At 41.2% G+C, this 27,826-nt stretch overlaps 1 protein-coding gene across 4 annotated transcripts; it reads right to left on the reverse strand.

Annotated features, from left to right (window-relative positions):
- Positions 1-262: 262 nt before the first annotated feature.
- Positions 263-25,917, reverse strand: LOC124271406. Of its 4 annotated transcripts, XM_046706555.1 has the most exons (3): positions 25,785-25,917; positions 2,937-4,737; positions 263-2,838 (listed from the first exon to the last, which is right to left on the reverse strand). In XM_046706555.1, the coding sequence occupies exons 1-2, from the start codon at positions 25,864-25,866 to the stop codon at positions 2,972-2,974; spliced, it is 1,848 nt and encodes a 615-aa protein (XP_046562511.1). In that variant the 5' UTR covers positions 25,867-25,917; the 3' UTR covers positions 263-2,838; positions 2,937-2,971. The 4 variants fall into 4 exon arrangements, with proteins under 4 accessions (XP_046562511.1, XP_046562510.1, XP_046562512.1 ...); XM_046706554.1 differs by having other exon boundaries at positions 263-4,737; XM_046706556.1 differs by lacking the exon at positions 25,785-25,917 and adding an exon at positions 16,631-16,770 and having other exon boundaries at positions 263-4,737.
- Between the last annotated feature and the right edge of the window lie 1,909 nt (positions 25,918-27,826).

A 27,826-nucleotide genomic window follows, 5' to 3' on the forward strand; every position in this document is an offset into this window, starting at 1 on the left:
TTTTCGTAGTAGTAGTAGTAGCAGTCGTAGTAGTCGTCATCGTCATCTTAGTAGTCGTAGTAGTAGTCGTCGTCGTCGTCGTCGTAGTAGTAGTAGTAACAGCAGCAGCAATATTTGTTGCTGTTGTTGTTGGTGGTGGTGGTGGTGTTGTGGTTGTTGTAGGGGCGTTAAACCATAGATAGCCTCAAGGCTAAAGTGGCTTTGTACAAGTAAACCCGTTTTTGTCTCGACAAAAAAGGAAGCAAGATAACAAAAAAGAAAATAATAGGTGTCAATTCATTTTATTGTAAAAGTAAAATATCGTTGTAAAGGAAATCTGATCCAAAGCATATAACATGTAACGGTAATTGCGTATAACACGGAAATGCACAACGATGCAAGTATATATTACAGAACACATTACAAAATGCACGATTCTCTCACACAAGACGCCCATTCATCCATGGATATTTATGCATAGAAATAATCTTATTTACAAACATGACATATACAATTTTAATGACAAAAACATTGATGCGTTCAGTTCGGTTAACTTCAACTATAGAATTCACACCTGACTGAACTGTCGAAAAGGGATTCTGGACCCATAGGGTTATAGTGTTGTAGCTGTCCGTAAGTTTGGAAATTCAGCTTTTGCATTTATAGTTCGATAACACCTTACTGAGTCATCGAAAACTCGGATCCTGAACCCAACGAACCCAATGAATTATGACTTTGAACTATTGTTTCTTCGTAACTTTAGAAAGTTTCAACGGAACCATTGTAAGAGAATTGCCGGATAGGACGCGGTGAAAGCGACAAGCCTATGTAATACATTCGCCATTTCCTTTCAATGAACAATGCAATGCATCTCCTTTCCACCAGCCAAACAATAGAATCGAGCTGGCAGTGACACTGCCTATAGTTTCCAATGTCCCACTCTGTTCCTCTCAATAGGACTATATGTTCACCTCCATTCCAACAACAAAGGTATATAGTTACAACTGTCACCCCGCTTTGATCTGGTCCAAGGCTCCATGAATCACAGTTTGTTGCCACCTTTTACTTTGCGTGACCGGAATATGTACTGAGAAACAACACAGAATATTGCCCACCACGAGGAATTTCAAAACTCGATTTCTCAAAGTACGAAAAAATAACCAATCGTTTTGTTTAAAATGTGAAAACATTGTCTCTGGTTATTTGGTGTCGAAAGTTATGAGAAAAATACAGTTGAATAGTTCTCTTTATGGGCTTAGGGACCGGTCATTTATGACGAGTGATTCTGAAGTTTTTGCTGCACTAATGTACTGAACATGGCGACCTCACCTAATGCCTGTAATAATTTTGATGGACTACCCAATGTCCCTGTTTTTTATCACCGTATCCCAAAAAAGACAAAATGCAAATGGATTTCATTATTTTAAATGATTACCATTTTGTTATGGCCAAAAATATGTTGATTAATTTCAAAGACCCTTCCCCTTGAGATTGTCTTGTATTGGTGACCCTCCCGTTTCCCCCGACCCAACTTACGGAATAAATGAACGGTCCCTTATCTAACAGAAACCAAGGCTATAAACTCGTGTACAGCGAACAATAATAACCCTTTGAAGGTACAATTGAATCATTGATAGCACCAAGATATGCTCGTAGTGAGAACTGTCATCGGTTGTTGCCACCGTCCATGCATATACACAAGCCGAGGACGTTCACAAAGACGGCAGAGGTATGAAAGAAGAGGTGTCATTAATGGTAAAACGAATCGGTAATTATCACTGACAGTAATATCAATCAAAACACTTTCCTTAAAACTAATGTTAATCAATAATTATCATTGACAGTAATATCAATCAAAACACTTTCCTTAAAACTAATGTTAATCAATAATTATCATTGACAGTAATATCAGTAAAAAAATACCCTTGAGAGTAACGTTAATTAATAATTAACAGTAACAGTAACATCAATCAAAAGTTATCATTGAAAGTAGTGTTTATCAATGATTATTATTGATAGTAATACAAAAATTATTATCATTGAAAGTAATATTGATAACAAATTATCGTATCAAGTAATATTAAGAGACCGATTGAAAGATTTTAACTTCTTGTCGAAATGTAACTTCAAGTCCATATCAGCTAAGTCATTTAAACCTTATATATATCTGCTAAAGTGATCTCTAATAATGTACAAAATGTTAGGGATTTCGTCATCACAAATAATTATTTCCAAGAACAGTAGACAAGGATATTGTTAATGCTGACTGGTCATTTGGGATGAGATGAAGTCACATTGGTTCATTGTTCGTGACGTCAGAGATTGTCAACGTTACGTCATCAGATCAATAGGATGACTTCAGTGAACCTTCTCTTTCCGGTTTACATGCAATTTGTTTGTCATTTGTTTGTTAAAATCACAGTATATGCAAATTAAAATGGAATTCGTTATTATGAATGACCTGACCAGAGGCCATGGGCTAACTGCATTCACTCACTTGGGATAAAATAACGTCATTTCACTTGTACTCTCAATATTTGCACTTGATATCATAGTTGAAATGCTTGATCAGGGCACTTGAATGTCCACCAATCACAGTATACACAGTGTAAAACCAGTTACGCTATACCGCCTAACGTCCATTCGTTTTAACACACGGGATGCAAAAATGTTTCTCAGATGTAAAAGCTCCCTCGTATAACATGGCGGTCACATTCTTCCACACCAGAAGAAATAGGTCAAACAGTTTGTCCATTTCTCATCAACTGCCATTCCACAATTTCCCGAAATGCCGAGATGTCGCCGATTGGATTTCATTTTGTTGAATCAGAGTTCGTAAGTAGAGTTATCTCCCCCTACACACTCATGACGTTAATACTGGCGTTGTTGAGGATGTCATCAATCGCTATTCGACAATTTCCCGAAATCCCGAGATGTCGCCGATTGGATTTCATTTTGTTAAATCAGAGTTCGTAAGTAGAGTTATCTCCCCCTACACACTCATGACGTTAATACCGGCGTTTTTTAGGATGGCTCTAGCGACGTCAACAACAATACCGCTTGTGTATTTTACCATGTCGGCATCAAGTTCTGGGAAGTTGTCGACCCAGTGTAGAGACATGGTATCATTCTGCCAGCTGAACTGACGACCTGGTTTGTTCTGAATCATTCGAGACCTATAATCGCCCTGCCAGGTTGGGTGGCAATTGTGGTTGAGGCATTTCACTTGAAGATGGGGGTTCAGCAGCATCTGTTCAGGATTAAGTTCCAGTTCATGGTATGACAAATAGTGATCCAGGAACCAAGAGTCTTTGCCATAGAATTTTTGAAAAACACGTCGCAGACTTTTCAGATATCCGGAGTTTCTCTTCGCCATTAGCGTGCCGTGGTTTACCGACTCCGGCCAACGTCCATGCATATGCCAATCCGGGGAAGCAACTGCGCTATAACCGAAGAGCTCGTGGGGCACCTGTTGGGTCCACAGGACGTTGTGGTCGTTGTACACGCCACCGTATTTCAGAAGGATGTCCACGCGCATCGTGATGATCGCCATGGAAACGGACATCTGTTCACCTGACTCTGTTTCCGGGAACTCTCTGTAGACATAAACAAATCTGTGGTCGGAAGACAAACGTCTCCACCAAGCACCTTGAGGAGGAAGGGGTCCGTGGATGAAGACTTTCTGGAAACCGGCGACGTAGATGGAACTCAGCATGCTTAAATACCCAGTGAATTTGATGAAGGGATCTTCGAGGCATATGTAGTGAGCAATTCTTGGTATAGGCGACTTAAGGTCATAGTTCGGCTCGATTTGACGGGAGCCATACATGACGACACGTGACAACGTGGAGAACTTGTTCCGGCTCTTCCAGATGTCTTTAGGAAACAGCTCCCGGCTTACGGTCACGCAGATTATCTCCCCTTTCTTGTCCCTGTTATATTTCATTTCAGAGGCGCATGGTTTCAGGCCGCCATGTTGCTCCCTCCCTTTGGCCATAACAACTTGTAGCTCCTCTGGGGTTTTGGGTTTGTTGAAACTAAGCCTCTTACCAACCATTAATCCTTCAAGGAAATCAGAGTGCGTCCGTGCGTATGCGCCCGTGACGAGTGGCAAGCTTCGAAGATGGACGGGGAAGTCGACCAAGATGGCCTCCTCAGGAGTGTAAATACCGCCATATTTATGCAACAGATTCATTATCAGCAGAAAACGACCTGCTCCCTTTCTGTGACATGATGTATCGTTGATTTTGTGTAATAAAAGATGTCCGATTTCCGCTATGGACTGGTTGAACCATCGGTAGTATTCCTCTGAGTCCGTTGTTGGAAGTTCCTCGTAGTGAAAGTAAACTTTATCGGGTTTGATTACTCTCACTGCGCTCTTCAGCGCAAGGTAATGTTTGAATTCAAAATGGCGACTACCACACCACACGTAATGAAGCGTTGACGGAGCGAGGTCAGGCAGAAGGTCATTGCTGGGGTCATATTCAGGTGGAATGTCAAGGTCGGTTGCTTCTGGCTCTTCTTCTACCTTTTGAACTGCTTTAGGAAAGCGGTTATTGACAGTGTCGACGATGTATTCATTATCGACGATGTTGCCCCTGTTGACACGTGCCTGCATCATCTGTAACGTCGCGTCGTTGAACGCCATCACCAGTATGCACAACAGCACCGTAGTTACCCAGAATGCCGCCCGCTTTGTCTTCCGGCTCCGCGGTCGAATCCGGACACAAAATTTCATGAACTTCATCTTGGTTGTCGCTGTAACAGAAAAACGTAAATCAATATTACTAAAATAATTTGAAAAAAGACATGTTTGGCAACGCATTCCCGGAAAAAACAACAGCGTCATATTTGATACCTCTATTATGTAAGGTCTTTTCTTAAAGCGTTTTATAGGATATCTTACCCATGTTTTATCAAAATAAGCCAAATTCCGCAGTTTACGTAACAGTGCGCAATAAAGGGCGTTAAACATATCTAAGTATTGTTCAGTAACAATTCAATGTAAACTATGTACGCTCTGTATGGTTGTAAATAACCAGAAAGCTATGACGTACTAAATTTTACGTATGATCTTCATATGCCACAGTTTGTGGCCAGAAAATGAAATGATAATAATCTACAGAAATATTTTTAATGATTCAAAGAACCATGGTCCAAGGTTTGCCAGCTGCTAGTCTCTGTTAAAGTGTTTGAGTTAAGGCATTCATAGCTCGGGACGCTTCGCGGAACCAAGTCCAATTTTGATGAGAATGCCCCTCTTTAAATAGATTTAGAATCTTCGTGTTTGATTGACTGCGTTGAATATCGCATTGGCCGTTATAAACACGCTTCAATGTTTAATAATATCTCCGTCATTATTCACTGCGATCACATAACGTGTTGTTGAAGCACGCGGGTGACCCTGATGATACGTTTATAGAGAAGGGACACAATAGACGCCCTGCTTGTCGCGTCTTGAGGGTGGGTCTCGCTAAGATAGCTGACAGGAGTCCCACCCAGTATTGACGTTACTGATAGAGCTTTAGAAACTTGATGTACAATTATAACACCCGATTTCCTTCATATATCCTTCATTTAAGGCTCGGTGAAAATCGTTCAGGTGATCGTAGAGTGATTCAGATGAGTAGGAGAGTCTTTGTAGGTATTTCTATATGGAATCTCTGGCCGGTGATATGAGGTCTGGGTGAGGACGGAGAAAGGACGAGGATGTGTGTGTATGTGTGTGTGTGTGTGTGAGAGAGAGAGAGAGAGAGAGACAAGAGAGAGAGAGAGAGAGAGAGAGAGAGAGAGAAAGAGAGAGACAGAGAGAGAGAGAGAGAGAGAGAGACAGAGAGAGAGAGAGAGAGAGAGAGAGAGAGAGAGAGAGAGAGACAGAGACAGAGAGAGAGAGAGAGAGAGAGAGAGAGAGAGAGAGACAGAGAGAGAGAGAGAGGGAGAGAGAGAGAGAGAGAGAGACAGAGAGAGAGAGAGGACAGAAAGGAGGACTGGCCAGAGACAGAGGAAGAGAGGGAGACAGATAGGGGTAGAGAACGGAGAGAGAGATAGGAGAGAGAGAGGGGAGAGAGACAAGAGAGAGAGAGTGATGGAGGGAAGAACGGAGCTGGCCAGAGACACAGGAAGATACAGATAGGGACAGAGAGAACGGTCCAGGGATAGAGAGAGACAGATGAGGAGAGAGAGAAAAGAGAGAGAGAAGAGGGAGAGAGAGAGAGAGGAGGAGGGGAGAGAGGAGAGAAGGGAAAACGAGGATCAAAACACAATTTCTCACCCGAATACATAAAAACAGACATTTTTACATAAACTGAACACCAGCTAAACGGAATCATTACTGTCAAATAGATTACCATAGTAAGACAAATATCCTGAATAATGAAGAAAACTAATGTCTTACCAACTATAAACATGATGTATTCCCGAAATCCTACTCGTGTTGGGACGCGTGGCCTCTCCTACCGTGTGTAAACGCTGAATGACTTAAGCGGGTGAATGACAAGCTATCTAACAGTACACACCCGGTCCTGATTCACTGGCGCGCTATGAATGCTGGGATCGGCGTCGTCACAACCACTTGATACAAACACTGGTGCTGGCAATATTTGGTTGATATGTAAATACACTACGGAGGCAGTACGTCAGGGGCATTTGTATTGGTCTCCTGGGGCGGTGGGGTAGCCTAGTGGTTAAAACGTTGGCTCGTCACGCCGAAGACCCGGGTTCGAATCCCCACAAGGGTACAATGTGTGAAGCCCATTTCTGGTGTTCCCCGCCGTGATGTTGCTGGAATATTGCTAAAAGCGGCGTAAAACCAAATTCAGTCAGTCAGTCAGTATTGGGCTCCTCCTTTCCTTATGACTTAAACGAACTCATTTCTTTTATTCCAACGCCAGTTTAAATCTTCATATTGTTAAATTTTTCGTAGAATTAAAAACTCCACAGTGGAATTATTAAGAGCATAAAACAAGTTGAGATAAAATATTTTGTACACATTATTTTGCAACTGTGTCAGATTTCATTACTAAACAATTTGCTGTGAGGACTTCTTCCCCCATTCAAAACTCGGCTTATGAAAAAATAGGGGCGGTGGGGTATACGTAGCGCAGTGGTTAAAGCGTTCACTCGTCACGCCGAAGAACCGGGTTCGATTCCCCAAATGGGTACAATGTGTGAAGCCCATTTCTGGTGTCCCTCGACGTGATATTGCTGGAATATTGCTAAAAGCGGCGTAAAACCAAACTCACTCACTCACTCACTCATTTGGGTCCAGACATATATTTAGGGAAGTCCAGGCATGTACATGGTTGAAGTGAGGAGAAGCGCAGTTGATTACTGTCAGAGTAGTGAGTGAGTGGGTGTTAGTTGCCGACGGTAATGTGCTACTTGAAGTAGCACTTAAGATCTCCCGCGTATGATCATTATAACTCCGTCTTGATATGAACGCCATATTGATATGAACGCCACATGACTATTGTCAATCAAGACATGACAGATTGACTGTCATGTAAGAAACGAGTGTTCTCTAAATTCTTTTGATTCGTATATTCCAATCTGGGCGTGAAAAACCAGTGATCGATAGTATGAGCACGATTAACAGTCAAGTCAAACATTGTCACCGAATCTTATTTCACTCGGATAATGGTGGGTAAGGGGGTGAGCCAAGCGTCCGCTCGTCACGTCCAAGACCCGGGTTCGATTCTAAACATGGGTACAATGTGTGAAGCCGAAGTCTAGTGTCCTCCCCACTGATACTATTGGAATAGTGCTAAGCGGCGTAAAACAAAACTCATTCAGAAAAGTATGTGAAAACTGTCATTAAAATATGAAACGATAATATTGTCGAGTGTATATAAACAGTAAATCAAATATGACACTATAATATTTTCGATTGTATATAAACAGTAATTTAAATACAAAACGATAATATAGTCGACTGTATATTATCAGTAATTCAAATATATAACAACAATATGGTCGACTGTATATAACAGTAATTTAATATGAAACGATGATATAGCCGATTGTATGAAAACATTAATTTTAAATATGACACAATAATATTTCTGTTTGGAAACAGTATTTCGCGATTCAGTAACTAAAATAAAACAACACGACAAATCTATTATAAAATTTAAAAAATGTTCCCTGATTCTATTCTTTTTTATTAACGTTACGCACTGTTTAATGGGGTACACAACAGAAGCCGTGACACTATTTCTCCACGACTCAATACACGTGGGAACGAACTGTTGGCGCATATTAATTAGAAAGCATAATGGTTTCTGTGAGATATTGGGGCTTATACATGCACAGGTCAATATATTCCATTGAGACCTCAACAGGTCAAGCAAATCCGGTCTTTCATAGACACGTTGTCATGTGAAAATACCTAGCTGTGTGCGATAGATATGGATGGTCGTGAACGCTCTACAAAAGTGAGTGAGTGAGTTTAGTTTTACGCCGCACTCAGCAATAGTCCAGCCATACGGCGGCGGTCTGTAAATAATCGAGTCTGGACCAGACAATCCAGTGATCAACAGAATGAGCATCGATCTACGTTATTGGGATACGATGGCATGGGTGAACCAAGTCAGCGAGCCTGACCCGATCCCATTAGTCACCTCTTACGACAAACATGGGTAACGGAAGATCAATTCTAACCCGGATCTTCACGGGTCTAATACAAAAGTATTGAAACTGTTAATCTCTCGTGGTATTTCTTTCAACGGACGACGTTGCTGTTGGCAACAGCAGCTACCTCTTCAACTAATACTGCTACTTCTACGTCATGCTGCTTCAACGTGACAGGACTACGTTTACCCATTATAATTTAAAATATGATAATAATAATAATGGCACGACTATATTCTATGACTTCTCCTATCATCAGGGGCGGTGGAGTAGCCTAATGGTTAAAGCGTTGGCTCGTCACGCCGAAGACCCGGGTTCGATTCCCCATTTCTGGTGTCCCCCCACCATGATATTGCTGGAATATTGCTAAAAGCGGCGTAAAACCATACTCACTCACTCATTCACTCACTCACTATTGCTACTGTTGCTTTTGTTGTTGTTGCCGTTGCCGTTTATATTATGATTAGTTTGATGGACTACTTCCACAGTATTGCGACCATGTTGTGTTGTTACTACGCGTAATGACATTCCACAAACATGTGGAAAAAAACCAGCGTTTAACAACCGTCAATCGAATGACGTCTGACGTCACAGCTGCACTACACTATAATTACGTCTTTACATGTTGTGAAGCACCCGCTGTGCAAGCAGCACTCGGCTACCGGGACGCACGAAGAATTAAACTCGCTGTTGACGTGGGTATGCGCTTGAATGATTTATAAACAACAAAGGTGTTAGCACTCAGCCGTATTTCAGCTGTATGAAAACAGTCTCAAAGCATTCACAAAGCTATCGTCGCGCTACGGCCTTCGTATCTCCTATACTGTAACATAGACTTACGACAGTCGTACCTCCTATACTGTAACATAGACTGACGACCTTTGTTATTCCTATACTGTAACATAGTATTACGACCTTCGTACCTCTTATACTGTAACATAGACTTACGACAGTCGTACCTCCTATACTGTAACATAGACTTACGACAGTCGTACCTCCTATACTGTAACATAGACTTACGACAGTCGTACCTCCTATACTGTAACATAGACTTACGACCTTCGTACTTCCTATACTGTAACATAGACTTACGACAGCCGTACCTCCTATACTGTAACATAGACTTACGACAGTCGTACCTCCTATACTGTAACATAGATTTACGACAGTCGTACCTCCCATACTGTAACATAGACTTACGACAGTCGTACCTCCTATACTGTAACATAGACTTACGACGTACCTCCTATACTGTAACATAGACTTACGACCTTACTGTAACATAGACTTACGACAGTCGTACCTCCTATACTGTAACATAGACTTACGACAGTCGTACCTCCTATACTGTAACATAGACTTACGACAGTCGTACCTCCTATACTGTAACATAGACTTACGACAGTCGTACCTCCTATACTGTAACATAGACTTACGACCTTCGTACCTCCTATACTGTAACATAGACTTACGACAGTCGTAGCGCTACGATAACTTGTGAAACGGGGCACAGGCCAGTCCTGTGGTTGACATCGTAAACATCACCGATGTCATTAGGATAGGATGGCATACATCAGCCGAGTCAACGTGGCGTCGACCCTATCCCGTTAGCTGCGACTTAAGACAAGCGAAGATCATTGAAACCAGGATCATTAAGGGGTCATTTGTATTTATTATTTGCGTAAAATCCGGTTTATTTGGGCTCTTAAATGGCTATTATCAAACCCACCTTTATGTGTACCATTTCGTTCAAGTAAACTGGAGTTTTCGCGTATTATTTAATTATTGTGTACCTCATTCAGGTACGTCGTGGGTGAGGTCAGAGTTACCCGTGAAGATCCGGGTTAGAATTTATCTGCAGAAACTGATGCTTGTCGTAAGAGGCGACTAACGGGTGGTCAGGCTCGTTAACTTGGTTCACACATGTCATCGTATCCCAATTGGGTAGATCGATGCCCATGCTGTTGATCACTGGATTGTCTGGTCTAGACTCGATTATTTACAGACCGCCGCCATATAACTGGAATATTGCTACTTGTGGCGTAAAACTAAATTCACTCACTCACTAGGTCAGAGTGGCGTTCCTTAGCTGGTCAGGAGTTCGCTTCACAAATTTACCCAATTATCATTGTGTACCTCATTCAGATCCGTGGTGGGTTAGGTCAGAGTTGCGTCCCTTAGCTGTCCTGGTCCCAAATTCTACCCAGTTATAATTGGTTCAAGCATTTCAAAAGGGATTCAGTTATCAACCATCGTCATATTAGCTTACTTTGTTGTAATATAATAGAAGTAATTTTACACGGGTCCACCCAGGGATGAAACAGGCGGTCGTTTGTGATGTGACTAAAGTGTTCCAGTGGTCTATATACATCACCATCTGTTGGGGTCATTACTACAAAGATATGTCCAAATTCGGGTCAAACGGGTAATCAAATGTAACCAAGTAAAGAACTCATGAATTATTAACAAAAAAACGATTTATTAGTCACGGGGATATGGCCATTGGGTACCGAACCGTACCGCCTCCTACTGCCCTACTGAACACATTTGAGGATGGAGAAGAGTATCAAGCGACTAGGGTACGTAAGGTCACCTAGGAGAATTATGCACAGGCACTCTATGTATACAAATGTTCACAATGTGTTAAATTGTTCCAAATGTGATACGGGTGTGAGGGGAGGAGAAACCCAATTTTCAGTAGCGGGTGGGGCAAGGGTTATGTTTAAATACAGGAAACAGAATGGCTGGGATTTGGCGACAGATCAGTCAGGCCTATAATTTGAAATGCTAAACGTTCAAAAATGAGGGTATGATATTTTCGGTTATACACCGGTGTTTTCATGTACATACAATAAAATGCAATAAACAGTTTTGAATAGGAAAAACGGAATTAATGGTAATCTGAAATTTGTAGTGCTCCATTAGAGCATGTAGATGGGGCAAGAAAACGAGGTATATAAAGCAAGATAGTTACTGTGAATAGCGTCTCTTCAATGTAAACTGATGTGCAAAAGAAAGTATACTTCCAGTTTGTATGGTGACTTATAACACACTAGAAATAGTAGTGCGTTTGAGGATATAATTGTGAAACCGTTATATTTTACCGTTTTATGCGACTATTTTCAACGATTTAGTCAAATCGTTCGATGAATTGTTTTGTACATATATTACGACACTGAAACTTTGTGGTCTCATGGAATTCGTATCGGAATTGTTATGGAATAGCGACACTCCGCTTGTCAGTACACTATGGAGAATTCGAACAGTTTCTTTTGTTACCAAGAACATTCCCTTTTGTCCGAGCTGTATCCAACAAAATATCTATTCACGGACATCCATCCATTTTTACTATTTGTTCGTATGCAAAATTTGGGTATTTTACACAAAACAAGGTGCTCGTATTTTTCACCACTCCCGACAAACAATTCGTTTATTTCTGAATAAATTCCTATTTCCAAAGTACCCGACCCGAACGCACGAAACAGGAATGCAATAATACCAAATAATATCATATATAACTGTATAAAAACTGCAGCCATTTTGAAAATCCAGGTTTATCCATATATACAGATGTTATGAAAGGATATCACACCTTTTCAATATTTGGGCGAGTAAATCAGCCCACAGATAGCGAAGTGGTGTGGTAACCTTGGACCTTATCTAACGGAAGGGCGGGGTCATACTGGTGCTCCTAGGAAACAAAGTGGTCGCTCGGTTATCTACAAAACAAACCTTTTGTATTAAACGAAAGTGAAAGGGCGCGCCTCTAAAATAACGCTGGACAATGACCACTATACAGAAAATATTTAGTTTCGTCACCGAATATATTTAGACAGCACATAACAAAACCGCTAGCCGTAACTATGCCGGTGTGTAAATAAGATTAAATGCCCGTTCTTTCTCTTTGTAACAATAAAAGCAACGGTATAAAGTTACAATTTCAACAAGCATCAGCAACGACTAGACTCAATTTGTTGACAAGGGTAATTCGATTGCCTGTTTCTTGTCGGGTGGAAAGAATAAGCTTAGAACTGCCCCGGTGGTTCTGGTGAAACCAACACCTTCTTGTAAACAAGTGATCGAGGTACCGTTAGCAGTTTAAGACGAAGACAGTGACGAGGAGACTGGGTTTCGTCTGAATTCAGGATTTGGTCTTCACGTCGTGTAGAGAAGGGACATCCCTCCATATCATTTGGAGGAGAAGGAATTCCTTTGAGTGTGATATCGCGTTGAGATGCAGAATAATAACGCGTGTTTTCGTGCCCTGGGTGAAAGGGGGCATGTAGAAGATCTTAGCGGGTTCAGTAATATTTACCTTGCAATATATATTCAGCATGCCGAACGTGTCGCATTCAAAGAATTGCCTTATTAGATCAATTACTTGAACAGATAGGCGCAAGAGGGGCAGAGTTGCGACAACCAGTCTATCATATTTCATGCCATAGGTTGGACACCTCAAATATTTCAGGTTAAAAGTAGTTAAGTTCATTGAAAGTAAGTTATCTTTCTCGCACATATGCAAACATATTAGCACATATGTGAAATTTAAACCGCAAGGAAATTGTGTTCCTTTGAGGTTTGTGACATAAAACGTTTTCTCTGACGACGATTGTAATATGATCGGAAGTTGTTCTTTTCACAATCATTGAATAAGAAATAGGAATCCACACAAACAGGTTTGGCAATTATCTCAGACGTACCATGGTGTAACGGGGTGTGTAAACAAAACTAATTGTAGGGGTGGTCTCCGCATCTTCTGCACAATCATTGCGTGTACAGAACGTGCGGTTTGTTGCTTCTTTATCTGTCCCGCTGCTTCGCTGTGATTACGTGTTTGGGTTTGCCTGCACTCGTCCGCATTCTTATGTTCCATCAACGTCAAACGTGTGTGACCTGTGTCATAAGTATTCTCATATGTTCGGAAGAAGCTGCCCGGATAACCACCTCGTTGCCAAGACACTACCCACTCGCCGCGGTGACAACTAGTCGCCTCCAGAATAACCACCCCTCGCCACGGAGACTTCCACCCGTTGCCAAGACACTACCCCCTCGGCACGGAAACAACTTGTGGCTACCCGGATAACCACCCCTCGCCACAGAGACTTACACTCTTTGCCAAGACACTATCCCCTCGCCACGGAAACAACTAGTCGCCACCCGGATAACCTACCCTCGCCAAAGAGACTTCCACTCTTTGCCAAGACACTACCCCTCGCCACGGAAACAACAACTAGTGGCCACCAGGATAACCACCCCTCGCCACGTTGCACTCTTTGCCAAGACACTATCCCCTAGCCACGGAAACAACTAGTCGCCACCCGGATAACCTACCCTCGCCAAAGAGACTTCCACTCTTTGCCAAGACACTACCCCTCGCCACGGAAACAACAACTAGTGGCCACCAGGATAACCACCCCTCGCCACGGAGACTTGCACCCGTTGCCAAGACACTATCCCCTAGCCACGGAAACAACTAGTCGCCACCCGGATAACCACCCCTCGCCACAGAGACTTACACTCTTTGCCAAGACACTACCCCCTCGCCACGGAAACAACAACTAGTCGCCACCCGGATAACCACCCCTTGCCACAGAGACTTCCACCCGTTGCCAAGACACTACCCCCTCGCCACGGAAACAACAACTAGTCGCCACCAGGATAAACACCGCTCGCCACGGAGACTTGCACCCGTTGCCAAGACACTAACCCCTCGCCACGGAAACAACAACTAGAGGCCACCCGGATAACCACCCTCGCCACGGAGACTTGCACCCGTTGCCAAGACACTAACCCCTCGCCACGGAAACAACAACTAGAGGCCACCCGGATAACCACCCCTCGCCACAGAGACTTGCACCCGTTGCCAAGACACTAACCCCTCGCCACGGAAACAACAACTAGAGGCCACCCGGATAACCACCCCTCGCCACGGAGACTTCCACTCTTTGCCAAGACACTACCCCTCGCCACGGAAACAACAACTAGTGGCCACCAGGATAACCACCCCTCGCCACGGAGACTTGCACCCGTTGCCAAGACACTAACCCTCGCCACGGAAACAACAACTAGAGGCCACCCGGATAACCACCCCTCGCCACGGAGACTTCCACCCGTTGCCAAGACACTACCCCCTCGCCACGGAAACAACAACTAGTGGCCACCAGGATAACCACCCCTCGCCACAGAGACTTGCACCCGTTGCCAAGACACTAACCCCTCGCCACGGAAACAACAACTAGAGGCCACCCGGATAACCACCCCTCGCCACGGAGACTTCCACCCGTTGCCAAGACACTAACCCCCTCCCCACGGAAACAACAACTAGAGGCCACCCGGATAACCACCCTCGCCACGGAGACTTCCACTCTTTGACAAGACACTACCCCTCGCCACGGAAACAACAACTAGTGGCCACCCGGATAACCACCCCTCGCCACGGAGACTTCCACCCGTTGTCAAGTTCCTACCCCCTCGCCACGGAAACAACACCTAGAGGCCACCCGGATAACCACCCCTCGCCTAAGAGACTTGCACCCGTTGCCAAGACACTAACCTCTCGCCACGGAAACAACAACTAGAGGCCACCCGGATAACCACCCCTCGCCACGGAAACTTCCACCCGTTGCCAAGACACTACTCCCTCGCCACGGAAACAACAACTAGAGGCCACCCGGATAACCACCCCTCGCCACGGAGACTTCCACCCGTTGCCAAGACACTACCCCCTCGCCACGGAAACAACAACTAGAGGTCACCCGGATAACCACCCCTCGCCACGGAGACTTACACCCGTTGCCAAGACACTACCCCCTCGCCACGGAAACAACAACTAGTCGCCACCCGAATAACCACCCCTCGCCACGAAAACCTTCCAAGGCACTACCCACTCGCCACAGAGACAAATGGTTGCCACCCGTATAACCACCCTTCGCCACGGAGACAACAACTGCTCGACACCCGGATAACCACCCTTCGCCGCCAAATAACCACCTTTCGCTGCCAAATAACCACCCGACTCCCACCTCTTCCGCCTGCAAATCCAAAAACCTTCAAACACCCAGACAACCACCGCAACACCTCTTTCCACAGCGAGTTTGCTGACTACACTTCAAGTTCCTAACAATCATCAATCGAGGTGCATCTCAGTGAACATCCCTACTGATAAATTGCATATAGGGATCATATTTCATCAACAAGGACGCCCTGTACAGTTATCGTGTTGCACGCATAATGGAGCATCAGCCACACTGGGGTATTCACAATTTTTAAGTCCTGCACATCCCATATCGTCATAATGGTCTATTTAGTGCATAATGGGGTTTCATTTCAAGCTGTAGCAGAAATCTGAAACCTATATAAACATACCAAGTTTTTGTCAAAGTGAAAAATCACAGACCCACCTTGAAGCTATATTTGACTTGTGGATGGATCGCGAGCAAGTGCTTTTTAAAACTGGATTTTAACAACAGGAGCGTGTGAGTAAAATATCGCACTTGCAAAAGTGGGCGATTCATCAGTCGTTTTAAATAATCGGATTGTGGATGAAGCGTGACGAATCACGTATATGTCACACATCCAATTGTCACGTACATTTTCGTTCCTCAATAGCGGACATGACATCGATAAAGATCTTCTGTCGGTTAACATGAAGGAGTGGTTTCACAGTGTGCGCCTAGTGCCTGTGACGTCACTCCGCGAGGTTCGTGTCCCGACGTGATGGTATAATGAGAATATACACTGCCATTTATATTAATATATATTGATATCTGAAAATTGGATTATTACTGAATAGTATAGGTCTGTTGTATCCAGTAACTGATTACAGAGATAGTCTTTATTCCCACCCTACATTAAAAAAAATGATAAATTATTTTTAATATTTTCAAAAACTCATATGTCACCATTGCCAATTGTTGGATAACAATTCGTACGTGGCTCCGATACAGTTATCAGTACGTGTCATCATACGTATTCGTTATACATAAATATTCACCATGAAAGAATCGGTTAATTGTATACTCACACGACATGCACGTCAGGAAAAGAAGGAGCCTACGGATATTTTGCAACATTATGCACGGGCAAGCGGTCGCTTTCCTAACACGCTGGGGGACGTGGCTGGTCTGACTGGGCTTTTCAGATTGCGCGTGAGGCGCCCACAGTGAATTGCTGGGAATACTCGTTCGGGGCTGGTGAGATTTATTTAAAGGCCAAGACTTTGTGAACAAGTCCCATTGTGTTGAAATCAAGAATTGCGACAGAGCCTGGTCATGCGACAAGTTGGTGATTCTAACGTTTTAAGTACAGTTTATTGTCAAGCTCGGGTGAATTTCCACAAAACGACTCCGGTTGTTGAAATAATTACGTACACAAACATACGTTTACAATTTGCCGATAAAGCATAATGTGGAAAGGTTTTTAAAAAGATTGATCATTATACGTTGTTATTATAATACAAGTAAGAATAATGTTAAAAAGTTTTTAAGAATATGGATGATTATGCATTGTGATTATAATACAGTAAAACTTCAATTGGCGACCAGTTAGATCTACAACACGCATCAGTGATAGTGAAACAGTAACGTATGGACGGTAACTGTTATTAAGTCAGGAAAATTTCAGTTTAAAAAATTTTATTTAAAAATTCTGGCTACAATTATGCAGTGCACATTACATTTTGATGAAAATAATACAACGCAGCTGTTCAGGTCTGTGTACTTTTCTGCTTCAGACGTTAGATCAAATTGTTTCTCTTTTGTGAAAGGCTTGGTCTAACAGTTCTATTAAAAATTGCATATGTCATGTGAAGCAAATATTTGACTACAAGAGTGTGTTCAGGCATATTTTACCCCAACAAATCAGCTTTGAAAGTCTTTTGAGTACATTAGACATGTTTGTACATTTAGATCTATATATATTTCATGAAACGTTTATCATTGTGTGCTCTGGTGCATTAGGCAAGTATGTTTGTACCGGAGAGGCCTTCAAGCAGACTTGAACCAGTTGATCAATCCCTATTTATGAAATAACATAGTGGTTATACCGTTCTATATCGAGTTGAAGCAAGTTGTTTCTACATTAAAATAAAAAACTTGCAGTTAACACGCGGATTTGGTTTAACGTACACTTAGATTTTAACTATTATTTTTGTACAACCCTATTATATTGCTTTGTGATCTAAAATTCCAAGATTGCGTGCAGAACACACGCAGGATAATCTGTTACGTTGAAATACAATTTTAAAAATTCAATTCAGTGATACCATTTCTCTAGCTCATTACATCGGCGAATATACAAGGTATTGTTAGTAAAAAATGTTTTGATCTGTTGTTTTATTGTATTGTCTTCAAAGATATAACCTATTGCTACTCGATCAATGTGTATTAATATTTGATGAAAATGTTAGAATTATTAATGATTATTAATATGTTTTTATCCCAAAATAAGTCACACTGTGTATGTGGATCTAAAGGCCGGACATTTCACTTTCCAGATTTTCTTTCTATTTCTTGTTACTTCATTTTGTTTTCAATAAAACAGGGTTGAAAGGTCAAAAGTCCTGACCCTCAGCACATTGTCCATTCTTTATTAATGATCGTACTAAACGAACAGCACCATTTTCCCAGGAAGGAAGAAAGAGAGAAAATATGCATTGGGGGCCTTATTGTGCTTCATCGTTCTATTGATCCTAAACTTCAAATGACTATCAACTCCCACCCCTCTATCCAAGGTCACATGGTAGGTCAACCTTCTCCCAGGCAGGGCGAGATACAATGACATTTGTTATTCAACAATGCTACTAACACCAATCATTTTTACGGGCAATACGGCTTCAGGGGATAATCAGTTTCCTAGTATTTTTATTGAAGTCTGTGTGAAATATGTGGTTCAATTGAATTTTGAGCTTCTTAAATGGCGCGGAATAATCCGCTGGAGTTCGAGTTTAAATGATTATCGTTCAACTGAATATTCTCAATGTGCATATGTGTCAGAAAGTTTTGGCTAATGTCTAGTTTTAATATGTCTCACAGTCCTTGAACCACATTATTACCCGTCCGGCCAGCGCTTTCTGCAATTCTAAAGCCCTAAATGAAGCAAGTCTAGATGTGCTTAGGTCTGAATGTCCCAATTCCTTTTCAGTTTCTAAAGAATTATTTATTTGTGGCAAAACTTTATATATTTACTGAATTAAGGATCCACTTTCGCGGGTTCAAATCCAATAATTGCACTGGTCATTTGATCCTTGATAACAATGTTTAGATATTTTTAGTATCGAGAACACACCCTGTTGAGATTGCGAGTGAAATATATTTACAATATTTATACAAAAACACGGGGAGATACAACGCGTGTTATTTAATGCCGCTTTGGACTTAAGACCGAAACGAGGATTACGTCCTTGGCAGACGGTGACGTTTAGTGAACGTTACGCCCACGTTAGAACCCAGAGCAAAACAGGCTGTTTTAGAAGAAATACGTTGCCAATGATTGTTATAAATGTATGATTTAATTAATATTTTAAAATGCATAATTAATAAAATATGATCGCGATTTGGTGTTACTTCAAATTTGACGCTTACGTTTGAAAATGTAACTGGGTCTTTATAAGTACTAGCAGTAGTAGTAGTAGCAGCAGCAGTAGGAGTAGTAGTAGAAACTGGGATTCTAAGACCAAGAGAAGCCCTCTTTGCCCCAATGTGTTGCATATATTTATATACTCTCCTCACCAGCGATGGCGTTCATAAATGATTAACCATACTTGTCTACAAGGGATATCATTGGCTACCTCAACATCATCATCATCATCATCATCCTACGTCAGTATCCGCGATAACCGCCAAACAGGTCGAGGTCAAAATCGGCTGTATTGATCTGCTCACCCACTGATAACGCTGTTCACAGGGGTGGAAACAACTCCATTTGTTGTATTTACGTCTTCTCAAACTTATCGGAGATTAACGTTATTGAGTATGCCCAGCTATGGGGAATGATATATTAGCACAATACAGAGGCATTCATAAGTCAAGGTTACTGTATTCACAAGGGAAACGTTATTTCTTTGACGGGTAGGTTCAGGGTGGGGCAAGGGAAACGGCGGATGGTTCTAGCAGTCGAGCGGAAATACAAACGAGCAATACGACCTCGCATATAATTGAAAATGTACACTTACAAGCATGATTTGAGGTATCAATTGACATTAATACATGTCTGGACAATACCTGGGCGGGTACGTGTGCACTCGAGCTAGAAACATGGGTGTCTCGGAGAAATCTGTCTTTTCAGTGTTAAAGTTCACTTCCGCCGGACACCCACAATAAAATAGGAGGTTGACGTCAGGGAAACGATTTGAATGAAATATGGAGTCTGTGTGTCTCTTTAGCGATTGTATGTAAAATATTCCCACATGGGCGCAGGAAAAGCATCAGTTATGATATATACAGTGTTTGTTTGTTCGGCAATATTTCAGTTATATGGCGGCAGTTTTCGGTGTGCGAAACAAGACAGCCAGTCTCGTTATTTTGAAGATTCAGTATAATGTTGGTTTTGTCAGTCACAAATAAATACCTGTTTCGTATGCTGTATTGGTCGCATTGGCAAAGTTATACTGAATTTCAATCAGAGCCATACAATGACATGCTGTCGTTGTAGCATAAATTTTATATCACGCCGAACGACGTGAAAATAGTTTTAATCAAAGGTATGTTATTTGGATTTGAAACCTATTTACCAATCGGATGGCACAATGTAGCTTTCGAAATATTTCCCACGGCCCCCAAAAGACAGAACACATGTGTCTAGTATTCTTCGTTATTGGTTAAATCCAAACTGGTTTTGACAGACTTTCAAATTACAATTAATACATTTAATCTGTGATAATGGCAGACATTACACCTAGAACTCCTTATGCATTGATTTAATTGGCTAAAGATGTTGTTTTCATTGACCTATGAGACCGTGACAGCATGTGATAATTGGTCATAAACAAAGGCCTATTCAGCACTGAAACAAGCATTAAGCGTGATGTATATCGACCCGAGAGACAAATTAATTACTCTTGCAATTTAGACCCAGGTTCAAAAAGGATGTCGCATACCCAGACGTTGTTACACTGTGTTCTAAGGCTGATGGATTGAAGGAAAGGTGTGAAAAGCCGTCAGCTATTTACCGAAGTTTGCTGAATTGCTCCAAGCTATAGCACCTGTGCCGGCAGACTCGTTTTTGTATGTCGATCGTTTGAAGAAATGACAATTTTACATGCTTAATTAAATTATATCATAAACATGTATATATTATCTTTACTTATATTTTATTTATATGTATGTGTTGTCTTTAATGTCTCATAGGCCATTTGGCCGGACATGGTGGTATTTCGTAGAATATTCTTAATTTCCGATATTGACCGATTTACAGTGTGACAGTATAATACAGTTACGGAATGGAAACTCGTTTTGTTGTCGATCACCACATCATTTCAGTGATGAAAGAACGTACTTGTATTATTACTGAACGAAATAGCTTTATGGTTTTATCATATTTTTTTAAATATTTTCTTTTGCGGATTAACACCAGTAAGAAATGATTATTTGAAAATAACTTTGCTGAAACTTGTTGGTTTGTAAAGGGGGACTACAGGGATCGGGGGGTCAGTCTCACTGATTTGGTTGACACATGTCATCATATCCCAGTTGCGTAGATAGATTCTCAAACTGTTGATCACTGGATTGTCTGGTCTTGACTCGATCATTTACAGACCGACGCCATATAGCTGAAATATTTTGCGGTGGTAAAAAACAAATACACGAAACAAATAGATATTTTCGGAGGATAATAATGCCATACAGCCGAAGATGAACCTTCGTGAAGACATGTTTGTGCACTCAGTAAGTGTCATTTCGTTGTACATTTACGACTACCGTCAAGCGTGTTGTTTCCTCGTCATGGGCGCCAGCTTTAGAACCAATACTGCCGTTAAACTCAGTAGACAATTGAAGCGCACCTAAACTACACGTTTGACCTGTCGTTATCGGAAAATGGGTCGTATTGTCGTAAAAGACGGACCGGTTTCATTACATTTACTGCCAAGCCAATATGATCATACATGTTAAGGCATCGGGTTTTTTTCGATTGCTGCATGTTTAAATGCATTTTGCGAAAAGATTTTTGATTTGAGTAGAAAACCCGATCTGCTTGAAAACAACAGAGGGACATGACTGAAATACATTGGCTTCACTGGCCATTGATACGGTGTAGAAAAGCCAGCCAGTCTCTGTGCACCGTGATGGCACTGTGCGAATTTGACAAGCCGAAGTTCAGTCAATATAAACACGCGTAATGACTCGGGACCAAAGGCCGGATAGTAAACCACTGAAGTAAACGTAAATACAGTTGGAAATATGTGCTATGACCGGATTTGCGTACTTTCCTCGATATTTCCTAACTTTGGGTGATTATTTTATATGAAGTTGCACTTTTGTAGCATTTGCTCGTCGTATATACAGATTTTGAGGCGTGAAGCGTTTGCTTGTTGTCATTCACATTGGAGTTTCATTGATATTTCAAAGGTGGTAATTAATACCATGTGCATTCTCAACTAGTCAAAACGTTTGCTTGTATTTTTACAATCTCAGAAACGAACCGAGCTCAGTTCTGTCAAAATATTTGATTTTTCACCGTTGCACACCACTATCCCAGGTGACAAATTTAAGGGAAAACTTCATTCCTTGATCCATGGCACATCTGTAATTAAACTTGGTGAACAGAGACATACCCACATATCTGTTATGCAGGGGATAATTATAGCGTTGAAATCCTTACGTCACCATACACCAGTGAGTGAGTGAATTTGGTTTACGCCGCGTTCAGCAATATTCCAGCAATATCACGGCGGGGGACACCAGAAATGGGCTCTTCACGTTGTACCTATGTGGGGAATCGAACCTGCGCCTTCGTCAAGACGAGCGAACGCTTTACCACTAGGCTACCCCACCGCCCACAAAAGGCGACTATGCTTGTCGTAAGAGGCGACTAACGGGATCGGGTGGTCAGGCTCGCTGACTTGGTTGACACGTGTCATCGGTTCCCAATTGCGCAGATCGATGTTCAGGTTGTTGATCACTGGATTGTCTGGTCCAGACTCGATTATTTACAGACCGCCGCCATATAGCTGGAATATTGCTGAGTGCGGCGTAAAACCAAACTCACTCACTCAAATACCCTTGAAATCTTTACATCAACATACACTAACGAATATATAGCGCTAACATGCTGGTTATGGAATCAAAGTAAATAAACGAGCACGTTGGTGAGCTATGACACCTCACTTGTGAGGGTTTTATTGCCATTATATATGAAATAAGAGGACCCTTGGATATGATCGTCACGCCTACGGCCTACTGTACGTGGAGAAGCACGGAAAGATAACGCCTATTTCATTTAATGCTCTGCACAACTCGTTATTTATCATGGATTTTTTATTAAAAATATTTGTCACGATTTAATGGCGTCTATAAGTGGTTTTAGTTCCGGAACTAGAAATTGAAAAGGATGGTTGAAACTATTAAACTTCTATTTGTTATTCTGCATTCGTGTATGTGGTCGTAAATTCACATGTTTGTGTTGGGGAAAGTTTGGGCGTTGTCAATCGTCAGTGGTGTTTCGTGTTAATATAAAGGGAGTAAATATCATATATCATAATCAGGGGAGGAAATAACCCATTGCCCGACGTCCGAGTCCAGTGTTTTTTTCTGTCGGGCAAGCAATTTTGTATATCACGCTGTACCGGTGTCCAGTTGACTTTCCAATATTAATAATGTTGTTTGTTTAAAAAATCAACAAGAAAACGGCCTGTATAGTGGAAAAATGATCGGGCAAGTGATTTTGCATGTGCCACTGTACCGGAGTACACTAGCAATTTTAAAGTTATTTCAACCCCTGACTCATATAAGATTTATAAGCAGAAAGGTGCTTAATCTGTTCTGCTGTTACGGTAAGACTGAGTGAGTGAGGTTTAGGGATAGAACTCTCCAATCTGAGCATGGTATACGCACATAATTAAGCGTCAGTGAGTGTTGGTTCATGTATTGTTTAACGAGGCACTCTGCAATATTCAAGCTACATGGCAGCGGTCTGTAAATAATCCAGTGATCAACAGCATGAGCATCGCTCTGCGCAACTGGGATACGATGACATGTGTCAACCAAGTCAGCGAGCCTGACCACCCGATTCCGCGTCAGTGAGTGGTGAGTCGGGGTTACGCTGCTTTAACCAATATTCCCGCACTATCATGGCGTGGGACACCAGAAATGGGCTTTACACAATTTACTTGTATGTGGGGCTAATGAATCGAAATGATCTCAGAGGGTGTGGGTTGGTCGGGGTAGGGGTTCGCAGGGGTTAATATGAGGTTGAGTACTTTAACGAAAGCTACAATAATTGCTGATATTTTTCCTCAATTAGCCCCATTCACATGCACAAAATTTACTCATGTAAGTAAATTTGCATCTTGTCCTGACCACATGTAAGTTTGCTCCTAGTGTATATTTACATACGTGAGTAAATGTGTTCACATGACAGATTTACACAGGTATGTAAAGTTTGCTCATGTTTGTACTTATACATAAGTGTGCAAACATGTGCATATGTAAGGGGCTTAAGAAAGCTTCGTCTGCATTAATGTCACAAAAATTAAGGTTTCTTTCATATTTTTTTAAACTTTATCTTGGTCCAATGAATTTGTACAACGAATCTTAGCGTCTATGCATCAATAATATCAGAGATCACGTTGACATAATGTCATATGACATGGACTGGGTACCCCGCTGATACTGACACTCCATTTCATAACAACTATTAAGACTCTTCTGCTATTATATTCAAGAGAGCTATATAGTGCTATAAAGCGGCAGTACGTTAGTGGGTTAATGGAAGCATGTTATTACCTTGAATGCAAAGCATAATTCATAAAGAAATCAAAAGCTTCGAGATGGAAATTATCCTTTGAAATGTTATGAAGTTAGAATACATGGGCTGTGATTGCCATATGCAACAAATACTTGCGTTATATCCATTATAGATGATAATCTTTCACTATGAACAAACGGTTTGCGTTATTATACCGAGCAGTATAGAGAGAGCTATATTTCTCATGAACCATAATCAACGGTAAGTGTTTGAGGTGTTGCTGAATGCAATGGTTCACCAGTTCAATAGACCAGCTCTCTCAGAAACAGGAAGGTTAAGATGGATTAAATCTTTTCAGGGGATACATGCTTCTTAAGCCGATAGAGTGTTTGCGATAACGGGAGACGACACGATTCACGGAGTTATTAATGATCATTTAAAAGAGGACCCATACAATATAAGAGACCTGTTTGATCCTACCGATTGTTACGAAGCAATATTAACATTATTTCATTAGATTGCTTATGCATGATACAGATATTCATCTTCAGGGTTACCGTCACCCTCATTTACCGCATAGTTTAATATTGCATTTCGATATCAATTGAAGGTGTGTTTGATACACGCCTTTGTTTAATTTCACTTTATCGGGATGTGTGGCGGTGCAAAGCCCCACATGCCGCTGTCAGTAGGCCAAACAATGATAAAGGCGCACCTAAACATTTTCCGCGTTGTACCGGGAGCATTTCAACCCAAACGATAATAACGGATCTTCATTTTTACATATTTCACAAGAGGAGGGTATCTTAGGTGCACAGCATACGTCATAGGATTACATTTATTTGCCGATAATATAACCCACTTTTTTAATGCTTATGTCTAGACTCCTGATTAAATAAACAGTGATGTTATGGTCTGAATTTACAGAAGCGCACCTTGTGAAATTTATTGGTATAGCTCTTAGGATGATGTAGTATACCGTCATTTACTAGAATATATTTGCGGGGTGAGTATATCAGCTCATCCATTAATTGTTGTCTTAAATTGTTCTATAATTACATCTTCGAACATGGCCCAGTATTACGGAACGGATTTAAACATTCGTTACTGATTTACGAGGAATATATTCTGCAGTGTCGTGTCCTACGAAAATGGATTTTCTGTTAAAATGTGGCAAGAATTTTAAAATGCTGAGCCGGAGTTTTAGCGAGTATGAGTGACCCTAATTGATCCATATACGGTAAAACCTAAACGATTAAAAGAATGTTACCACCTACCTGCTCCTCTCAGTATTCGACGTGCGATAGTGGGTGGTTCCAACGGCAACTGAGGGGGTAACGGCTGTGGGAACAAACTCATTTACAGGTGTGTTCCAGGTGTGTTGAGCAACGTTCAGGACGCTGTTGAGAGTGAGACTGACCTCACAAGAGCCAAGTCACCATTATAAAGCGCGCATGGAAGGCTCCGCCCCTTTTTTCTGCACAGTGGGGTGCGGCAGGGTCACGCTTTGTCTCCTGTTCTTTTACTAGTGTAAACAGATTATCTAATCAGCTTGGCTACCTGGTCTGATTAACTATTCAGATGTTAATACAATGGGGATGACATGCGACCCCGTTTTAGTAATACTTCAGGTAAATATTTTCACTCGGAATAACCCATATTGGTTTAGGCTGTTTCAATTTTAGAAAGCCAAGACACTTACCTATCTGTAGTCTAGCGGTCTGGAACTGATATTGCAGTTTATGTTTAGTTTACAGACATGAGGTTGTGAAAGCTGAAACCGACACGATAGCTAGAGTCTGTGTCAAGTAGTACTGAATGACTAAGTTAATGTTATAATTCGCTCGAGGGCAGTTATTGTGTAAGGGACCGTCTCTGTTTTAACTCTTGAAATCCGCTTCAAAGTGAATTCCGACTTCATACGTATCCCGTTATTCTCTGAACACATGTAACTGTAAATAACCGGAACTAACAGGTGAAAATAATTCAGGTAATGTCGAATACCGATTATATGCGTCATATAGATATGTATGATGTTATGGAGAAATAATTAAATTAAACACCGTACTGTATTTATTACTATGTTTCAAACGATGAATACACAATGACATTTAGAAATGTTAATTTGCCTTTGGCTTTTGCAACTGATCTAAACTTGACTTTGTGCGTATTTATGGCAGGATAGGCTCATCTTTTCGCGAACACCTGGTACCAGAGCTATTTGTTAGTGCTACATAAACACAAACTCGTGATAAAGTCTAAATAGTACTTTCGAGTTTTCTTTAGCTGAGATTTCTTACGAATATGGAAACGGTTTTATGGCGTGTATTATCCGGGACTTTATTGGACAAAAATTATCGGAAACAGTTTATTCCCTTAAAACCATCCAAGCTGTATCATTATCCCGTAAATCCAAACTTGCATCATAAACAGGTATCTTTCTTTGTCGATGTTTGATTGTGGTAACATATTCGGGACCGCATATTCTATGCATTTCGCAGTACGGAATGAAAGTTACCTTAGCATATAGACATTTGGTCATTCGTGCTACTTCTCAGGTATATAGCCACATAGAATCTGTATTTTTGGGGCGTTAACAAAAATTGACAATGTGTGTCACTCATATTGTGTACATAACCGACGTATTTGTACGCTGGAAATTCGGGATTGTTCTTCATGTCGAGAATTAGACCCAGGTAAGTCAGAGTCCGGTTTAGACAGTTTCTAGATTATATTGTTATTTGCGTCGTCTTCCGTGATTGTAGACAGACACATTACTTATTACAACCTTATCTATAATGAAAACATACGACAGGACCCAGACCTATTACATTTACCAACTCCTTTTGGAGTTTCGAGTCATTTAAAAAGGAACAACAATTGAAAGATGGGGAAAATATAACAAATTACGGTTAAGACTTGCAATGACATTAAAGGAATAATGTAAACATTAATTAAATGTGTAAAAATAAATTATATCAAAAGAGTAGAAATGAATTAAGTAAAAAACGTAAACAAGTAAACAAATGAGTTAAATGCAGGTCAGTGATTACAGCATAAAAATGTAAGCATGTAATGCTCTACTGGTAGCACATAATTATGAAAATAATTTTATGATGCTGCAAAACAACAAGATTTAAGGAAGACTTTTTATGGATGTCAACTTTTTATTAATAGGAACACAACGTTTCGGAGTATATCCTTACTCCTTCATCAGGTGAATGAATATTAATAGTATGAGGCAGAGAGCTTATATATTTACATGTATGAACAACACGTAATAAGACAACAAAGAACATTGTTATTACATTTACATATA

The sequence above is a fragment of the Haliotis rubra genome, unplaced genomic scaffold, assembly GCF_003918875.1.
Source record: "Haliotis rubra isolate DU_JTF1 unplaced genomic scaffold, ASM391887v1 Scf16, whole genome shotgun sequence".
NCBI classification, from domain to species: domain Eukaryota; kingdom Metazoa; phylum Mollusca; class Gastropoda; order Lepetellida; family Haliotidae; genus Haliotis; species Haliotis rubra.